The 17,290-nt window shown below is 49.1% G+C and overlaps 1 protein-coding gene across 3 annotated transcripts in view; it reads left to right on the top strand.

Moving 5' to 3' along the window:
* The first annotated feature begins 390 nt into the window (after positions 1 to 390).
* Positions 391 to 17,290, top strand: part of PNPLA2 (patatin like domain 2, triacylglycerol lipase) — a 51,243-nt gene continuing 34,343 nt past the window's right edge. For 2 of the 3 annotated variants that reach the window (XM_006114870.5, XM_025180567.3), the window contains exon 1: positions 391 to 844. In XM_006114870.5, the coding sequence (XP_006114932.2) occupies positions 658 to 844 (187 nt within the window). In that variant the 5' untranslated portion in view covers positions 391 to 657. Of the gene's footprint in view, positions 845 to 1,028; positions 1,194 to 17,290 lie in introns of those variants that run through there. The other variant, XM_025180566.3, reaches the window with a different exon arrangement.

The raw sequence follows: 17,290 nt of genomic DNA, 5'->3' as shown, positions 1-17,290 counted from the left end.
ACGCCAGACCCCTCCACAACACACACGCACACATTAGGGTGCCTCGCTAGGTTTCCTCCGGCCAGGGAGTGGGTCTCTTGTCATCACTCTGGCCCGAAGGCCACCGCAGCCCCAGCAAGCCCCATGTTCCATCCAGCTGCGCGTTCCACAGCTGTGCGCCCTGGAGAGCTGAGCCGGCGCAGGACCCCAGGAGCCAGCCGCGGCCGCTGACGCTAGAGCCCAGCGGGAACTCCTCCCCCGCGCGGATTCCTCTCTGCATGGCTCCGCCCGCTGGGAGGGCGGCGCAGCCTTCCCGCCACGGCCATTAGCTGGTGCCGCAGCCTCCCGCCCCCTGCAGCTGGCGGGGGATTGGCTGCTCCGGCCTCACAGCTGACAAGCCGGAGCCCCGCCCCTGCCAGGCCCACGGCAGATATAACACTCCCGGCGGCCGCTGCTCCTCAGGTGCAGGTGGCGGCTGGGGGAGCAGCGCCGTGGGACGGGAGGCGAGTCCATTGCCGCGGTGGGAGCCCGGCGGAGAGCGCAGTATCATGTGATCGGGAAGCGGGCCGGGGCCGCCAGTGGTTCTCCTTCCCCCAGCTCGCCCCGTCTGCGCTCGGCCGCCGCCCGGGTTCTCCGCTCGCCTCGCCAGCTCGCTCCTCTCGGGGGCGCGGGGAGGCGATGTTCCCCCTGGACGCCCCGTGGAGTATCTCCTTCGCGGGCTGCGGCTTCCTGGGGGTGTACCACATCGGGGTGGCCAGCTGCCTGCAGGAGCATGCCCCCTTCCTGGTGGCCAATGCCAAGACGATCTACGGAGCCTCCGCCGGAGCCCTGACTGCCACGGCCCTGGTCACCGGAGCCTGCTTGGGTGAGGCGTTCGTAGCTTTCCCTGGCGGGGGTGATAGTGGGGGAGTTAAATAGCCTGTCTCTGCTGCGACCGCAGGGCAGATCCGTCCTGGTGCATTCCTAGCGGGGGGTCTGCCCGGGGTGATGACGCGCGCACGTGTGTGTGTGTGTGTGTGTGTGTCATAAAGGGGTGTGTGTGATGGTGGAAGAGGGGACGTTCATAATAGTGCCCTAGATTCTGGCTAGATGGGAGGTGGGCCATGGGAGGAGCAAGTTTGAAGTCTGCAGGACATGGGAAGGCAGATAAGGGAGCGTCTCTGTTCACAAGAACAAAACAATGCATTCGAGCATGCAAAACATTTTGCCCCCAGGTGATCCCTTCTGCTGCTGTTCTGTGCTGTGTGTACCAGTTGTGGTGTGCCTTAGCTTTTACTGTGTGGAAGCTCTTTGACACAGGGACTGATGGTCTCTCTTTTGGTTTGTCTTCATGGGGGGGAAATGGACAGGGATAAGGGGAAATGGACAGGGATAAGTTATTTGAGAACAACCCCCGCCCCTCACCTCCCCCACTTCATTCTGAAATATAAGTGACTGTGTTCTGGAATAGAATGCCTACACGGGATCTCTTTCTTAAATTTTATGTATTTCCCCTATAGAGAGCTAGTCTATTTGTCTCCAAAATACTACTTTACCCTCAGCTGGTTTCTTTTTATACAAAACCATGCAGGAACACTGAGCACAGACTCAAACTAAGAGGGACATTCAATCTGAAAGAGAAAGTGAAAACAGGTGTTTAGTTTTCTTGTTGTTTATAGCTGTGTGCATGTGGCCAGAGTGCAATGAAGCGCGTGCCCCCCCCCCCCACTTCTCTGTGTAAGTGTTCACTGTGAGCCTGATATAGCCTGTTAAAACTCAGTGAAGGATTCCTAATGAATACATTGGGCCTGTAGTCCCTGTAAATCTGTAGTGTAGTTGATGTGTATTTTCAGAGCATGTCTTGCAATTAGAACTGTTTCACGTTTTATCAATGCATTGCTAATATGTAACTTCAGCTTAGATTTAAAGGTACTTTTTTGTTACAATATCACAGTAGGTGGGATCTGCTGTATATTCATGGTATTGAAATAGTATGATAGTGATAAAGACTGATCAAAGCTAATTAATATAGAAAATTAAGGATGGCAATTTTTGCCTGCATTATTGTAGGACCACAAGAGTTAAGATTTAAGTATGCTGAACTTACAGAAGTTAAGACATCTTCTCATTGCTCTGTCACTTCCTTCCCATTGTGTGGGGACATAAACATACAGCAGCAGATGAGTTCTTGATGGTTTTGCACTGGAAGCAGAAAAGTGGGGACAGGCAGCATATTATGTGGGTATAAGTTTTGCCACCCCCCACTGATTACCTGTGTCTCCAAGAAACTAGGAAATCTCTTTAAATAGCAAGGCTGAAAATAAGGGTGGTAGCTAATCACCTTTCTAAACATTCTACACCTTGTCAGACTTGCTCTTCAATTAAAATGTTTCATCTGGAACTTGAAAGGGACATTACAGAATACCTCCTGCATAGGTGCATAAGTCAGCAATCTGGGTTTTGTTGTCCATGGTGTACACAGAGGGTGTGTCTAGACTACAGGGTTTTGTTGACAAAAGTCCACTTGTCGACAAAACTATACCTGCGTCTACACTACCGCTGAGTTCTGTCGACATAACGTCGACAGAACTCAGCAGTTTTGTCGACACTGGTAAACCTCATTTTACGAGGCATAACACCTTCTGTCGACAGAGTTCTGTCGACAGAAGGTGTTATTGCATGTAAACTGTCCTTTGCGTCTACACTACCATGTCGACAAAGCAGCTTGCTTTGTTGACAGAACTGAATGTAGTGTAGACGCGCTTTGTTGACAGTATCTGTTGACAAAACTTTTGTCGACAAAAGCCTGTAGTCTAGACGTACCCTAAGTAAAATCATAGGGGTCCTTGTGGCTGTTCATTCCTCATCTGCTAATGAGACCCTATAACACAAGACTTCGGTGAGGCCATAGATGGAATGTCCAGCAGGAGACTTCAGTTGGTGGGCTGGACTGCAAGATCTGTATAGCTATGAAATGCCATTGTATACAACATGCAGCAATAACATGTATTTTAAAATGTTATATCTAGTTTGTGTGTAATTCAGAAGGGGTTTACAATGGCTCACAAGCATCTACCTCTTTATATTAGGATACAACCCCACTCAAAATCTGGGCACAATAAGTGCTTATCCTCTCCCACTTGTTCTCACCTGATTAATGGTTGTGATGTGAGACTTCTGAAAGGTCCTGTCTAGTCTTTGGGACCTGCTGTGGTTTTGGAGTGAGGGACCTGCATACAACAACCAACTTACATGGCAAGACCAAACCCTGTTTTATTTAGGTTTGGGGATTTATAGACCCAGTGACTCTCTAGATTACTGAAAAGGGTCCAGTAATCTGACTTGTGTACCCCCAAATTATAAATCCCTTATAAGCAATTAATTTTAACAGACCTCAAAAGGCAAGTGTCCTAGCACACTGTTACTAAAAATGGCTGTATTGGTACAACTGTGCCACTGCAGCGCATCTGCTGAAGATGCCCATTGTAGAGCTCTGTTGCCCATCGTAGCACTCCATGACATAACCCTCCCCCAGCAGCAATTTATGATGGCTGGGGAATCTCTCCAGCTGACAGTGCTGTGCCCACATATTTGGGGGGAGAGAGGGGACACTGCCCTGGGGCCTGGCAATTTAAAGGGCCTGAAGCAGCTTTGGCTGGAACTCTGGGCCCTCTAAATTGTTGCTGGAGCCCTGGGAGATGCACTACAGGTGGCACTGATGGGGGGGGGGGGGAGGGTGGAGGAGGCTAGGCCCTGCCTCTTCCAGAAGCATGAAGTCAGGCCCCCACAGCTTGCCCAAGGGCCTGGCAATTCTGTTGGTGCCTCATGTGGACACATACTTATGTTGATGTCACTTAGGGGTGGTTTAGTTTAGGGATGTGGAATTGTAATTGTGTGAACAGTCAGCTGGTGAACCTGGGTTCATCAGTTAATGTTCATGGTGAAACTTTCAGAAGTTATGTCCTTAATTACATGCATTTTTAACATCCCCAGTTCAGTTGCATGCTGACCTAGGCTCTAGGGTATATCTAGCCTTAGCTCCCACTTAGAGAATCCCATCGCCTCTCTGTTCTGTGGGAGAATTATGGGTAAACGAGACTTGGTGCCAGGAATTTCCCAAGTTCTGCTTCTGGTTCTGACACCGATTCCCTTTGTAGCCTCAGTCACTTTCCTTGTCTACCTCTTACTCTTGGTAGTCTGGTAGCATGCAATATAGCAGGTGCTGTCCACAAACCTAGTCCCTGCCCCCAAAGAACTCCCAATCAAAGAACCAGGGACTTCTGTAATCTAGGATTTACTATTAATTTGCCTATATGGTGGGATAAGTGCTAAAGAGAGAAGCCTCAAACCAAATCCTTATTGGGGTATCAATTAAGTACCTCAAGCCAAACCCTTCTGTGCTTGAAGTCTGGTTTGAGCTTGGCATCTCAGTCTATTTATAGAGCTGCGTGTGGAGGAGCTCTGTATGTAGCAGGCACCTGTCACTTCCTGTTAATGGGAGGGCAGAAGAGTCAAGGAGACTGTTTTGCCACTGAAGGTAAAAGTGGCCTTGCTGTCCAGGTTGGGCTTGTCATATGATCCCTGCTGTAAACAGGTTTGACTCTGAACTCTAGACTGCAGTACAGGGGTTTGGCCTGAGGAGTGACTCACTAATAGGAAGGGACACACGTTGCAGATTCCTGCACTTGTCAGCAAAACTGCCTGTTCCAGCAAAACTTATTGGTGGCTTCATGACCAAGGCAAGCAGCTGTATGGTAGGTGCTGCAGGGTGAGGGCTGCTCAGGGTTCTCATGCTAACTGGCAGCTGCCCTTTGGTGCCTGCTGGCCATCAAATGAGAACACTAGGGTATCTTTGACAAGCAGTGGAGTGCTTCAGAGAAGCCTGGCTTGTTAGCCTCCATTATATCTGCAGGCAATGGGACATCTGGCCTCTGAAGTAAACCAGACTGCATTCTGCCGTGTTCTGCGCTTCCTAGATAGGGGTGAAGTTCTTGTGTGTCCATCTTCTACCTGATTTTCATTCTTTGAAAGGTCTTAAAGTTGGCAAGATAAATCTTTCCACCAACTTCATGGGGCTTTGAAAGCCCCAAGTTCCTTAGAGCTGTTCTCAGATTTTCTCATGGCCCAGTTGAAGAAAATTGTTGATGCCCGTAACCCAACATAGTTTGACTGTGTGGGCTCTGGGGTGGGGTCTGAGGATCAGAGCTGAGAGGGCTCCAGCTTTGGAGGGGGTGGGGCAGAGGCAGGAGAGGCTCGTCTTGAGTTGTTCCAGGACAGCAGTTCAGTGAGGGTACTCTCCTGGCACTGCAGGCTGTTGTGCCCTAGAAGCAGCCGACAGCAGGTTCCCAGTCAGTGGGTGTGCAGAGCTAGTGCTCAGGGCAGGAACAGCGTGCGGAACCCTGTGTGCGCCCCACCTAAGAGCTGGGCCTGCTGCCGGCCACTTCTGGGGCACAGATGAATCTTGGCACCCCCACTGATTGCCGTGCAGCAACTAGTGCCTGACATTCCACAACCCAGTACTGGGTCGCTACCTGTAGTTTGTGTCCCTGCTTTAGTCAGGCTTCTATTTAGTAGCAACATCTTGCCAGTCAGAATGGAATCCCTACAGCAATGTTCCTCTAATGCTTTCCATGAATGCACAGAATATATTTTTGTGTACCAAGGCATGTGCAGATGTACCCCACCAATAGAAGCACATGCTGCTGGCTGTGGGTGCTCTGCTAGTCAGCTGGGCAGCATTTGAATCTCTCCTGGGCAGCTGCCAAAGTGCTCAGCTGTCAGGGAGAACTGCATGCAGTTGTCATGGCCTCTGCCTCCAGTTTGTCATGGAGCTGGCTCTCCATCCTCCCGAAAATAGGAGCAACTCATTTGTGTGGTGATGGACACAGGGCCTCATGGTGGGTGCCATACAGACAGTCCCCTAACCAAAGAACTTAGTTTTAAATGGGGTGAGATGCCCCAGGTGAGTGCAACACAACAGCAATAGCAGAAGGAGCACAGTTGTGTATGTGTGGGCTTCCATGGTTGTTTGGAAACTAATGTGAACAAGAAGTTATAATTAATCATAATGGACCCTTGCCTAGCTGTTAGGTGGTCTACCTTCCAGGGGCACCATACTGCATTATGGGCATCTTGGCTTGTCCAGAGGGGAGCTGCATTGGTAGGATCTGGCTTGCATTTAAAGTACAGCCCTTCTCAGGTATGATGCTGGTACTCTTGGGCTATGTCTACACTCGCAGCTTCTTGCACAAGTATGGCCATTCTTGCGCGAGAATCTGCAGAGCATCCACACTGGCTGCCTGCTCTTGCGCAAGGAAGTTTACAGTACAGTGTGGTAAGAGAGCTCCTTGTGCAAGAGTTACTCTTTTTTTTTTTTTTTTTTTTTTAAAAGGTGAAGCCCTCTTGCGCAAGAGGACAGTGTGGATGCTCAGCAGGGATCTCTTGCGCAAGAAAGCCCTATGGCTAAAATGGCCATCAGCTTTCTTGCGCAAGAGTGTCCACGCTGCCATGGATGCTCTTGCGCAAAAGCACAGCTCCCACATGGCAGTGTGGATGTGTTCTTGCACAAGAACCCCTGCGCAAGATTTTCTTGAGCAAGAAGCTGCCAGTGTAGACATAGCCTTGGTGTGGAGCTCATTACACATTAGAACCTTCTTAAAGTGAACTTGGACATAGCTGAGGATTTGGAGAGTCCCAAACCATTTCAATGTGCGAACTGCAGCTATAGGTAGCACGAACAACTTCTCTGACCAGGCATGGCTGCATTTTTAGCAGAAAGCAGCTGTTTCAAACATACCTGAGATGGGGAATCTTCAGATATGAACTCCAAGACTGAGCTGTGTTCTCAATGCCAGGGACTCACTTAATCTGAGGCTCTTGTCTACTCTGTATTAAAGGTGCTCCTTGTCCTGCTGCCCTTTGACATATAACAATCTCCAATGTTCCATAGCCTAATGAATAAATCTGCCTTAAAGATGACATACCAACCTTTCTGGAATTTGAACTTCTAACTCAATCTAGAGAACTGTGACAGTTTAAATTGGGTGCTTAATCTAGAAGGGATGATCTACTAGTCTAAGCAACCTGTAATGTCCATGAACCTGTAACAATTTCCAGTATTCCTGTCACATGCCATTGCTCTCTCCTTAGTGTAGCTCTGCTAAATCCTCCACTTTTCAAGGAGGAGGTGGCTTTATTGCGCACACACTTAGCTATCTCAAACAAGCTATCAGTGGTTGCTCAGTGATTCTCTGAAGCATAAATCAGCAGTGACATGATCAGCAAATGCCATAAAGCACATAAGGACATGGCCAGTAAAGAGAATCCTGTACACACTGCTCTGTGCCAGCGTAGGAGGCTACAGATTTACAAGTGGGTTAATGTTGTTTGTTTAACACATTCTTTAAGGGGCTCTCCTTAGGTTAGAGGCTATACAAAGGTTTTATTGGTGTCAGAGTTAAGACCTTTTGTCCCAGCCTTGATCTGAGACTGAGAAATGGCCATTTGATCAGGTATCTGCTCCGTTGATCACACAACAGTTTATGTTATCACAAGCAAGAACACTGCTCAACATCAGAGACCTTCATGGGGGCAACACCTATTTTCCCCCTTTCTGCTGAGGTTCATTGAGGTCAATGAACGATAACACCCTGAAATAAGTGCACCTGGGGAGTCTAGTGATAGTGTACACAAGGGCACCTCAATGGATGGCAGAGGTTACTGTGTATGGAAAATGGGGCTCAGATCCTCACTTACTGTAGAGGGGCAAAGCCCCACTTGTCAGTGACATTTTGCCTCCCAATCTATGCTTCAATGGCCAGAGCTCAGCTGATGGAAGAGTCTGACTTTCTGTGCCATTGTGGGAAGCCTGAAGCTCTCATGAGAATGAGAGCACCACTTATGCCCAAGCTGGGGTAGTGGCATGAAGACAGAGGGCCAAACTTGTGGGGAAGGTGGTTATGCATGATGCCTAACACTCTTCCCCCTGACCCACAAGGACTCCCTTTGAGTAACTTAATTAGCCACCGTGGCCTCCTCTGGAAGAACTACTATCTGGTGCTGTATGCCCAGCAATCTGTATAATCGACTCCAGAATCAATAGAGATGAAGCCTGGAGTCTTTGTGCCCATGTGGATGTACCGGACCATCACTAATCTGCATGCAGTCAAATCAGTCAGTTGGCAAATCGCCTGACCCTGGCTTGCAGACTGACTGTTTCCCCTCCCACCCTGGTTCCATAAGTCCCTGAGTAACCCCCACCCCTGCTGGGTTTGGTTCACTGACTCCTCTGAAGTAGGTTTTGTCCTTGAAAGCTCATCATCTAATATGAGTCTCTATGGTGCCACAGGACTGCTTAGTCTGTATCTTTAAACACAACAACACGGCTACCCCTCCTGAGACTGTCGCATGGAGTAGCACTTAAGAGTGCCTCTAGACAGCACCCTTCTGTCGGTAGCTTATTCCAAGTCTTGGTCAAAATAAAGCACTAGTCTGACAAATCCTTTAACCCTGGTGGAACAAGGGTTACAGGGATGCCAGAATAGTGCACTCACTATTTTGGGAAATGGCGGGTGCGTTTAGAGAGGTTACTGTTCCAGGATACTTCCAATACCCCAATGTACCCTTACAGAGCATGTTTGTTCTACAGCCTTAGTTGAGAGCCAGCTGGCTTTTAACTCAATCTGTAGAGGATCACGTGCTAAGCTCCAGAGGTTCCAGGTTCAGTTCTGCCTGTCGGTGTTACACCTGCACTTGCTGCTCTCTCCCCCTTGGGGGGTGATGGCCTGAGGGAGGGTGTTTTAGCAGAGTTGAGTTTTGAAGGGAAAAGAAGCACCCTGCGCTGGAGGTTCTGATCTGCTATTGACTCCCCCTCCGCATGGGGTGAATATCTAGTAAAAAGGGCTGGGGAGAAAGGCAGGATTGAATTGAATGGGAGGGGTCAAGATGAAGAGAGAAATTTGGGAGGCCTCAGCCTGAAGATGAGGTAAGGGGGGAGTGCTGGATGGAACCCCGGGGCATAGGGGAGGAGCAGATACTAGCAATCCTGAGCTCTGGTCTGCACCGTTTTTGTATGTCACTTACTGAGTCTTCTGCAAGGTCCTTCTTACACCCATGTATTCAGAATCTCCCTTGGCTTGGAGCATCTTACTCCTGCTTAGCACAGGGAGAAGTGCCAACTCCAGGTACAAAGCAGTAGGGCACTCAGGCCTGGAACATGATTTGAGGGGAATTTCCCACAGGCCTCTTGCTGAGCAGGAGGGGAGCTTGGCAGACCAAACATAAGGCAGACATATGTGGCTCACAAGCTTGTCCAGTTGCTAGTTGGATCACTTCTTCTAAATCAGGTGACTCAACCACATTAACTCCCAAAGCACTGGGTTCGCAGACCATTGTGGCTGGCCTCTTGCCTGTCCACTCAGCCCAGACTCTGGACCTGACTCTTGCTTCCTGGCTTCTCCTGTCATTTGCACTTATGCCAAGTGGTTGCAATATGCTACTGAACAGCATGAGGGAGTGAAGCCTTCTGATGTCGTGGCATATTGTATACACCCATATTACTCTAAGGGAACATGCAAATGGCAAAGCAGTAGAGAATTGGGCCCTCTGTTCTCATGATCTGGCAGGGGTTGGAATAAGGGTGTTAAATTGTGGTTCTCTGGCTAATTATGTAGTTGATGTAATTTGTATCGACTTGACAATTAGTCGTGATTCCAGAGTGGCACCTTATCAGCATGGGGTAGCTCCTGGCTTGTGCAGCTCTGCACTTCTAAATATAGTAGTAAGAGCTGCCAGGCTACTACTACAGCATTTAAAATACAGAGGCTCAGCATCTTGGAGCAGTGCAAGCTGGGATTGCTTGGTCTCAGCTTGCACAGAGTCCAGCAGCCCCTGTTTGCAAACAGCCCTGAAACTGAGTGCTACTGTCAGAGCCCTACCTTTGGGATTTGAGGGAGGTACTGAGAGAGATGGGGGTAGGTGGCATTGTCTGTCTTCTCCCCAGGCAAAATACAGCAGATGCCTTAATCCTGAGCCTACTAGCATCCTCTCACTAAAGAAAATCCACCAGTATCTAATCTTGCCCACATCTGTTACCCAATTCAGCCCTCTGACTCCCTCCCTCCTTCAGTTCTGAAGTGTGCCTGGTGGCACAGAAGGGAGGGGAGCAGGGCTGTAGCCTAGGACCCCCCCTCTCCCAGAACTCAGGAGACCTAGGACTGGTCATTCTCTGGAATGAGGAGCACTCTTGTCTGGCTTGTCAAACAGTAGCAAGTAGCACAACAGGCCAGGAAGGGGAAACTGTGCTGTGGCTTCGGTGGGTAAACCTGGTCCTCCAGGAAGAGGCCACACACATTAGAATGCCCTACAAGCTTTCTAAGCTGGTGCCTGGGAGGAAGGCACTGAACCACTCAATCAGCACTTACATGTGATGCTGAGGCCAGGCCTAGCACAGCATGTCTTAACAAAATGATCTTTGGAGAGTATCTCCTGGGGGAGAAGAACAAAAGGGGCAATGCTCAGGACTGACTGTGGGCACAGCCAACAATCTATTCACGGTACTGTGCAAGCACATGATGGGGCACCATGTCTGTGGAAAGTGATCTCTCCAACTAAAATGCCTGAACAAATCAGACATTGATGTGATCACCCTCAGGGATCAACTGGGCCAAGTGACTTGGCTGGTTTAATCAGCAGGTGGGGTGAGAGGTGAGGAAGCTTGTAGCTGTTACTCTTCAGGTGCTGTATTCTGGGGCTCTGATCAGATTACAAGGGTGTCATGTCAGACTCTTAAAGGCCAGATCCCCAGACTATGAACAGAAGTGTAGGGTCAACAGCCTTGTCAGGGAAGCAGAGGGTTTGTTCTTTAATGGGGCTGTGTGAGCAAGACACTCCGATGTCAGTTAGAAACATCAGTCACTATTGTGGCCAAGAATCTTCTGTTGGTGAGCCACAGTGACTGTCTTAATCTTGGGGTATTGCAGCATCAGGACTCCAAGAACTTTAGCCGTCCAGTCGTCGTTGTCCTCCTTCACCTTGTAAGTAAATTCCGTGTGGAAAGGAATTCCTTGCAGAGCTAAATGGTCTCCCCAGAAGATGACTCAGAACAAACTATCTCAGTGTAACTAATTGCTGGCAATTAGCCTTGAATGACCTAATGCCACAAAAGTTGGCTGTGTCAGGTTGCTCTTAGTACAACAGCAGAGAAGGGCAAAGAGGGCATAGCAAGCACAGTTGTAATGGGCACACAGGCAGGTGCTTGGCATAGCATACGGTGGCAGGCATATAGTGCTAACTCAAAGCACATTGTGTGCACAAGAGCTCAGCTTGGAGCCGAACGCACCACACCACTCCTACAGACCCTCTCTTCCATGGGGATGGAACTCTGCATGCATATTAAACCTGCTAACTTGTATGGTCTTTCTCTTTTGGATGAAAGACAATGGTCCATGTGTTCTTAGTGTGTATGAAAACTAACTCCCTTATGTCCTGCGATCAAGCACAGTTATCTAAAGGATCTTCGTCCTAAGAATGGCCGTACTGCAGAGGTGGACAATTTTTCACCTGGGGCCACTTCAGACATTTTTGAAGTGGCTCTGGGCCACACTGGAAGGGGTGGGGCCTCAGGCGGCTGGAATGGGGCCAGGATACTTCTGTGCTTCCCACCTACAGACCCTGATTGTTCTTGGGGTGGAAGAACATGCAATCTGGGCATGGGGAGCGCACAAAGTCTCTTCCCATGCTGTCAGGAGCGTGTGCCACTTCTAAGTACCATGCACTCCTTGCAGGGTGGGAGGAGACTGTGCTCTCCCTTCCTTCCCCTCAGGCCTTAATTGGCTGGGGTCAGGGGTGGACATGGCAGGGCCTCTACAGGCTGAATCAATTTGCTTGGTGAGCTGCATCTGGCCTGCGGAGGCTCTTTTACTCACCCCTGCCATACTGGGTCAGATCAAAGATCCATCTAGCCCAGAATCCTGTCTTCCAACAGTGTCCAATGAACAGAGCAGATAATCACCAAATGATCCCACCCCTGTTGCCCTTTCCTAGCTTCTGATCTAGGCTAGGGACACAATTTCTATCCATCCTGCCTAATAGCCATTGATGGACCTACCCTCTGAATTAATCTAGCTCTCTTTTTGGACCCCGTTAGTCTTGGACTTCACAACATCCTTTGGCAAGGAGTTCCACAGGTTGACTATGTGAAGAAATACTTCCTTTGATTTGTTTAAAACTGAGACCATCTTGGGGGTGATCTTGGTATAGTACTAATGAGAATTGGTGTAAGCTCTCGAAGTCTATTGTGGTAGGTGTTGATTTTGGTTGGGAAGCTCTAGCAAAATGAGTACATTCACATATTAGAGTCCCTGGGCTAAAAGAAAATTGTAGCCTAAATAGTTGTTAGACAAAGGAGGTCTGACTAGCCACTCTTTGAGCCCTAGAAAGATGAGTGACTTGCCTAAGCTCACGAGAGGAGTCTGTAGCAAGACTCAAAGACCAGTGTTTACCACTGCTTCATGCACAGGACCATCCTTCCTATCTGGAGAATGGGAATCTTTCCTCTAAATTCAGTGGGATTTGGGTTAGTTCATTAGTCCTAGGATAGATGCCTCTTAAGCCATGACTGTAGGTTTGGACAGGGTGGGAGGACAGCTAGTTGCTTCTGTGGACAACTGGGTCTCTGACTGGGCTGGGGGGTTAATAGCAGTCTGGCTCTCTCCAGTCTGAGACAAGAGAAAGGGAGGGACTAAGGATTGTTTCTCTTCAGCTGATGAAGACCAAAATGACCTTTGTCCTTGCTGCATTGTCTCATGAGCTCTCTTACCCTTGGCTTGGCCTATGCAAGCTTGGGTATGGGGGTGGGGACATGCTGTGTGGGGTAGGTCTGCTTCTCCTGGGGTTTTGAGGCTGCATTAAATCGGAGTACCCAGTGCTTGCTGATTCTGCACTGCCTCCCACCTTGCTTAACTCCATGCAAAGCAGTTGCCCCTCACTGAGTTTGAGTGGTAGCATTTTACTGCATGTATCAGACATTAGACGAGTGTGGGTTTTTTTTAAAGCCTTATACATTGGTTTCAGTGCAGTCTATCAAAATTTGCCCTGTGGGGAGAATCTGGCCCCATTTTGTCCTGTGTGGGGTCATCTATACCTGTGCAAAGCAGTGGAGAATCAGCCACTTCACTCTCGAGGTAGTACGGGTCGTGAATGTGAGGGTTAGCCAGGAGCGTGGGGACTAAGGGGCTAACTATGTCCCTTACCTAACCAGGTAACTAGCAGCCAATAGAAATGTAGGTAGGAATTTCAAACTGGGACAAAGGAATTTTTGGGTTTCCCCTTTTTGTCCCTGGGCAATTTCTCTCCAGCTACTGAGGGAGACAGACATGTCTCTCCCTCCAAGAAAAGACTATTTACTCTCTGTAAGTAGGATAAAGTTTAGATCAATCTGTTAGGTTTTATGGTTTGGGAATGGGAATCTGATGTCTGCCTAAAAAAAACTAGATTTTGAAGATTTTTGGGGAAAGTTTTATACCAAAGTCCAGGAAGAGAAGGTTTTGGGGTACATTTGCAGGCCCCCACTTCTGCATTTATTGTGCCAGAGTGGGGAATAAGCCTTGACACAGTGCACATTTGTCATTCTACTATCTTTCTGCTTCTGGTATTTGCAGCATGTAGGCTGTATATGGGACAGCAAAAATTACCATTGTAACTCACTGAGCATGCTGCTCTGTGTCCATCCTATCTCCTATAGACGCCATGTGACAGAATTTTCTGCCCTCTCCTTAACCCAGCAGCAGGGGTCCGAACAGACTCTTCCCTAGTGCTTAGTGGGTTTAATTCTGTCCCTACATCAGTGATTCCACTAATTCTAAAGTGTTCTCTGAGAGGGCAGAAGTTAGCTTTTTTCCTAAAGAGGGGGAGTCTTATTTAAAACTTCCCCTTTTTTTTGGTCCTTTGTACCATCTCTGATGGGCCTATGAAGCTTTTGCATAAGGGAATTGTCTTCTGACAAAAGTGGATCCAGGCTGGTGCAACTACTTGAATCCCAAGAGCCAACAAAGCAGAATGAACCTGCCTTCCAGTCTGAGCTAGGCTCTTTTCCGACTCCCTGCTCAGTAGTCGCTCCCTTATCCTTGGCTTGGCCTAGGCAAGTGTTTCTGGTGTTGAAATAGGACTGCCTTTATTTCAAGCACATGCAAGTGAGTCTGTAGGCTGTTGTGCACAGTGGCTTCCTCTTGCAGGAGCTTATCAGTTAGCACTAGCGACTAGTCACATTTCCCCCCCCCCCCCCTGCTGCTCTGCATTACGAGGGATGGGGAGATCGTCTCTGCGTGCTTGCTGACCTGTCCCTTAAAATGCAGAGCAGCAACAGGGGAGTGCTGGGGGCTTATGCAGGCTGACCAGTGACCTGTGGGAGTAGGGACTGAGCTAGCATCTTTGCATGCCGGCTCCCTATCCCTTGTAATGCAGATTAGCAGTGGGGGAAGTTATGCTGGAACCCAGTGCAAATCAAACTGAGCACTATAATGGCAAAAAATGTATCTACTACGTGGTCAGGAAAGTAACCACATTTTACATAAGAACGGCCATACTGGGTCAGACCAAAGATCCATCTAGCCTTGTGGCCGCTGTTGGCAGACAGGATAATACCACATGCTCCAGAGGGAAAGAATACAATAGGTAATCTTCACATGATCCTGCTCCTGTCACCCATTTACAGACAGGCTAGGGATGCCATTCCTACACATCCTGGCTAATAGCCATTGATGGACCTAATCTCCACAAATCTCTCTAGCTCTCTTTTGAGCCCTGTTAGTCCTAGTCTTCACCACATCCCCTGGCAAGGAGTTCCACAGGTTGGCTGTGTGCTGAGTAAAGAAACTTCATTTTATTTTAAACCTGCTGCCTATCTTATTTTGTGACCCCTAGTTCTTATTTTAACATCCTTATTCCAATGTAAAGGTTTTAGATGGCAAATGTAACAAAGGCAGCTCTACCCAGTTACCTGCTAGCTCCCACTAGCTCGCTCAAGTCTGCTCTCTTTAGCTGGATAAACACACTACATTCTTGTTGACCATTCATGGCCAATATTGGTGGCACAAATTTACTGCCTTGTACTTGCTGAGTTCATCTATGCAAGACTAACAACATCTATGCAAGGCAACAGCGGTGTTTACATAGGGACTGTGGGAGATGGTAACAGGAGGGATGAGAGACTTGAGAGCTGAGTTGGAGGCAAAACGCCAAGATGGGGTAAACCTAGGTCCCATTTTTACCCATCACCTTATCTTGATGGGGAACAGCAATAGATCCCCCTTTTCTGCTCCCACTGGAAATGAGGAAAATAACCCAGAAAATTCAAGGAGGGGGAATCTGGCCAATATTTATGGCCTATGGCCAGGCATTCTAGGAATTCTCCTTCACAGAACTGTTTGTTTGTACAGTGCTGCAATATGAGGACTGCATAGGCCCTCTGACAAACACAGCATTTATCACAGGAGTAGCTAGCTGACTGTAACAAAGCTGACCTGTAGTTAACCTTGGGGAGTGGGAGGGGGCTGTATGCATTACCTATACTGTTTAAAGCTTCCGGTCCCACACCCTGGTCTGGGACCGTTAGCCAATCATGGTCTCGTTAACAGGTGCCAAAGCAAGGCAATAGGGGAGAGACTGAATCTATTTGAAGTCTTCCTCCGGGATTTTTTTAGGCTAGTATGACACTCCTTAACAAGTGTGGCTTTCTTAGTGTGAGGGTGATACCATTGCCTGCAAAAGATTCGTGCTACTTCTAAGGCATGTTGCAGCACTCTGGGAATCTACTTTTAAGTAATGTATGAGCTAGAGAGTTACCCATCTTTTCCAGAAAGCAAGCTAAATTGAAAAGGTGTTGAACATGAGGCACTAATGCCCTTGAGAAATGCAACACCCACCCTTCTGCCCCAACGGCTCTGGGATGCAGGAAGCAGGCACTACAGAAAAGGCATATGCATAATTTTATAAGGCTACTAACTTTCTAATGGCACAAAGCCAAACACCCCTTTCGTACCCCTTCTCCAAGGTCCTGTCCTTGCTTGCTCCATCCCCCTCCCTCTTGCTCACTTGCTCGCTCACTGAGCTGGGGTAGGGGTTTGGAGTGTGGGGGGGGGAGAGAAGAGGAGTGAGGTAGGGACATAGCTACTGGTGGGCTGTGGTGTCCAGCTTCCCCCAACTCTACTCCAGCCCCCCCACTTGTCCTGCTCTGCCCATTTGCCTGGTGCTCCTGCCAGGGAGTGGGCATGGGGAGCAGGGTCTTGCCCCTCTGTCTAGCCAGAGAGCATGATGGAATGGGAGCCACTGCCCTGGGCAGAGCATCCATCACTCTGCAAGGCCAACTGGAGGTGTTAGGGAAGCCCCCATCCCCTTTCCATAGACTACCCACTTGAAGTCTGGGACCTCCCAAGCTTCTCAACCTGGCTACACCACAGCAGGTGCCAGCTCTGGGGTGGGGCTGGGATAAGTGGCTTGGAGTATGGGAGGGAGTGCAAGGTCCTGGTGGCACTTACTGCAGCTCTTAAGAAGGGGCTGCCAGATCTTCTGTGAGCCTGGCCTTAAGCCCAGAGGCACCATGCCCACAGCTCCCATTGGCTGCAGTTCCTGGCCAATGTGAGCTGCAGAGCCAGCACTCAGGACTGGGTACTGTGCAGAGTCGCCCTGCACCTACAGGCCACAGGGACTTGGCATCCGCTTCCAGGAGCTGTGCAGAGCCAGGGCAAGTAGGGAACCTGTTTTAGCTCTGGGCCCCCAATGCACTGCCAGCCAGACTTCTAATAGCCTGGTCAGGCTGCCAGGACCCCTTTTGGCTGTGTGCCTTCTGGTTAATACGGGACATCTGGCAACCCTAATCACTTGGTCTTACTTTCCCCATCTCTAGAGAAGGGATTGTTCTCAGGTGGTCTGCTACCTGGTCTTGTAGGTTGGCCAAAAATACACACATGAATGCAGTGGACAGCATCTCTGCCCCATAGGGAGAGTGCACCCACAGGTGCATTGCACAACAACAGTTCACAGCTGTATGTGCAGTTACTAGTGCATGCAGTGGTGTCTGCCAGTGAAATGCAGATGGAAGCTTGTGCATGTGCCGAGGGGAGGCTAAGGCCTGAAAATCTGCCCCTGAGTGACAGTCAAGGACCTGCATATTGGGACTGCCTGTTATGATGTTCAGCTCTCCTCCCCCAGTGACTAGCCTGCTAGAGGTTCTGTGTTCCTGCACCATAGATGTCATCTGTGAAGCATGACAAGAAAAAATGGAAATGTCCAAGTCTTGTCTGCATGGTTTCTGTAAGTCATGGGTCCTTGGAATCAG

Source organism: Pelodiscus sinensis, chromosome 5 (genome assembly GCF_052426305.1).
Source record: "Pelodiscus sinensis isolate ZL-2025 chromosome 5, ASM5242630v1, whole genome shotgun sequence".
In the NCBI taxonomy this organism is placed as follows: Eukaryota; Metazoa; Chordata; order Testudines; family Trionychidae; genus Pelodiscus; species Pelodiscus sinensis.
Note: the sequence above shows the minus strand (reverse complement) of the source record. Positions and strands in the feature narration are given on the sequence as shown.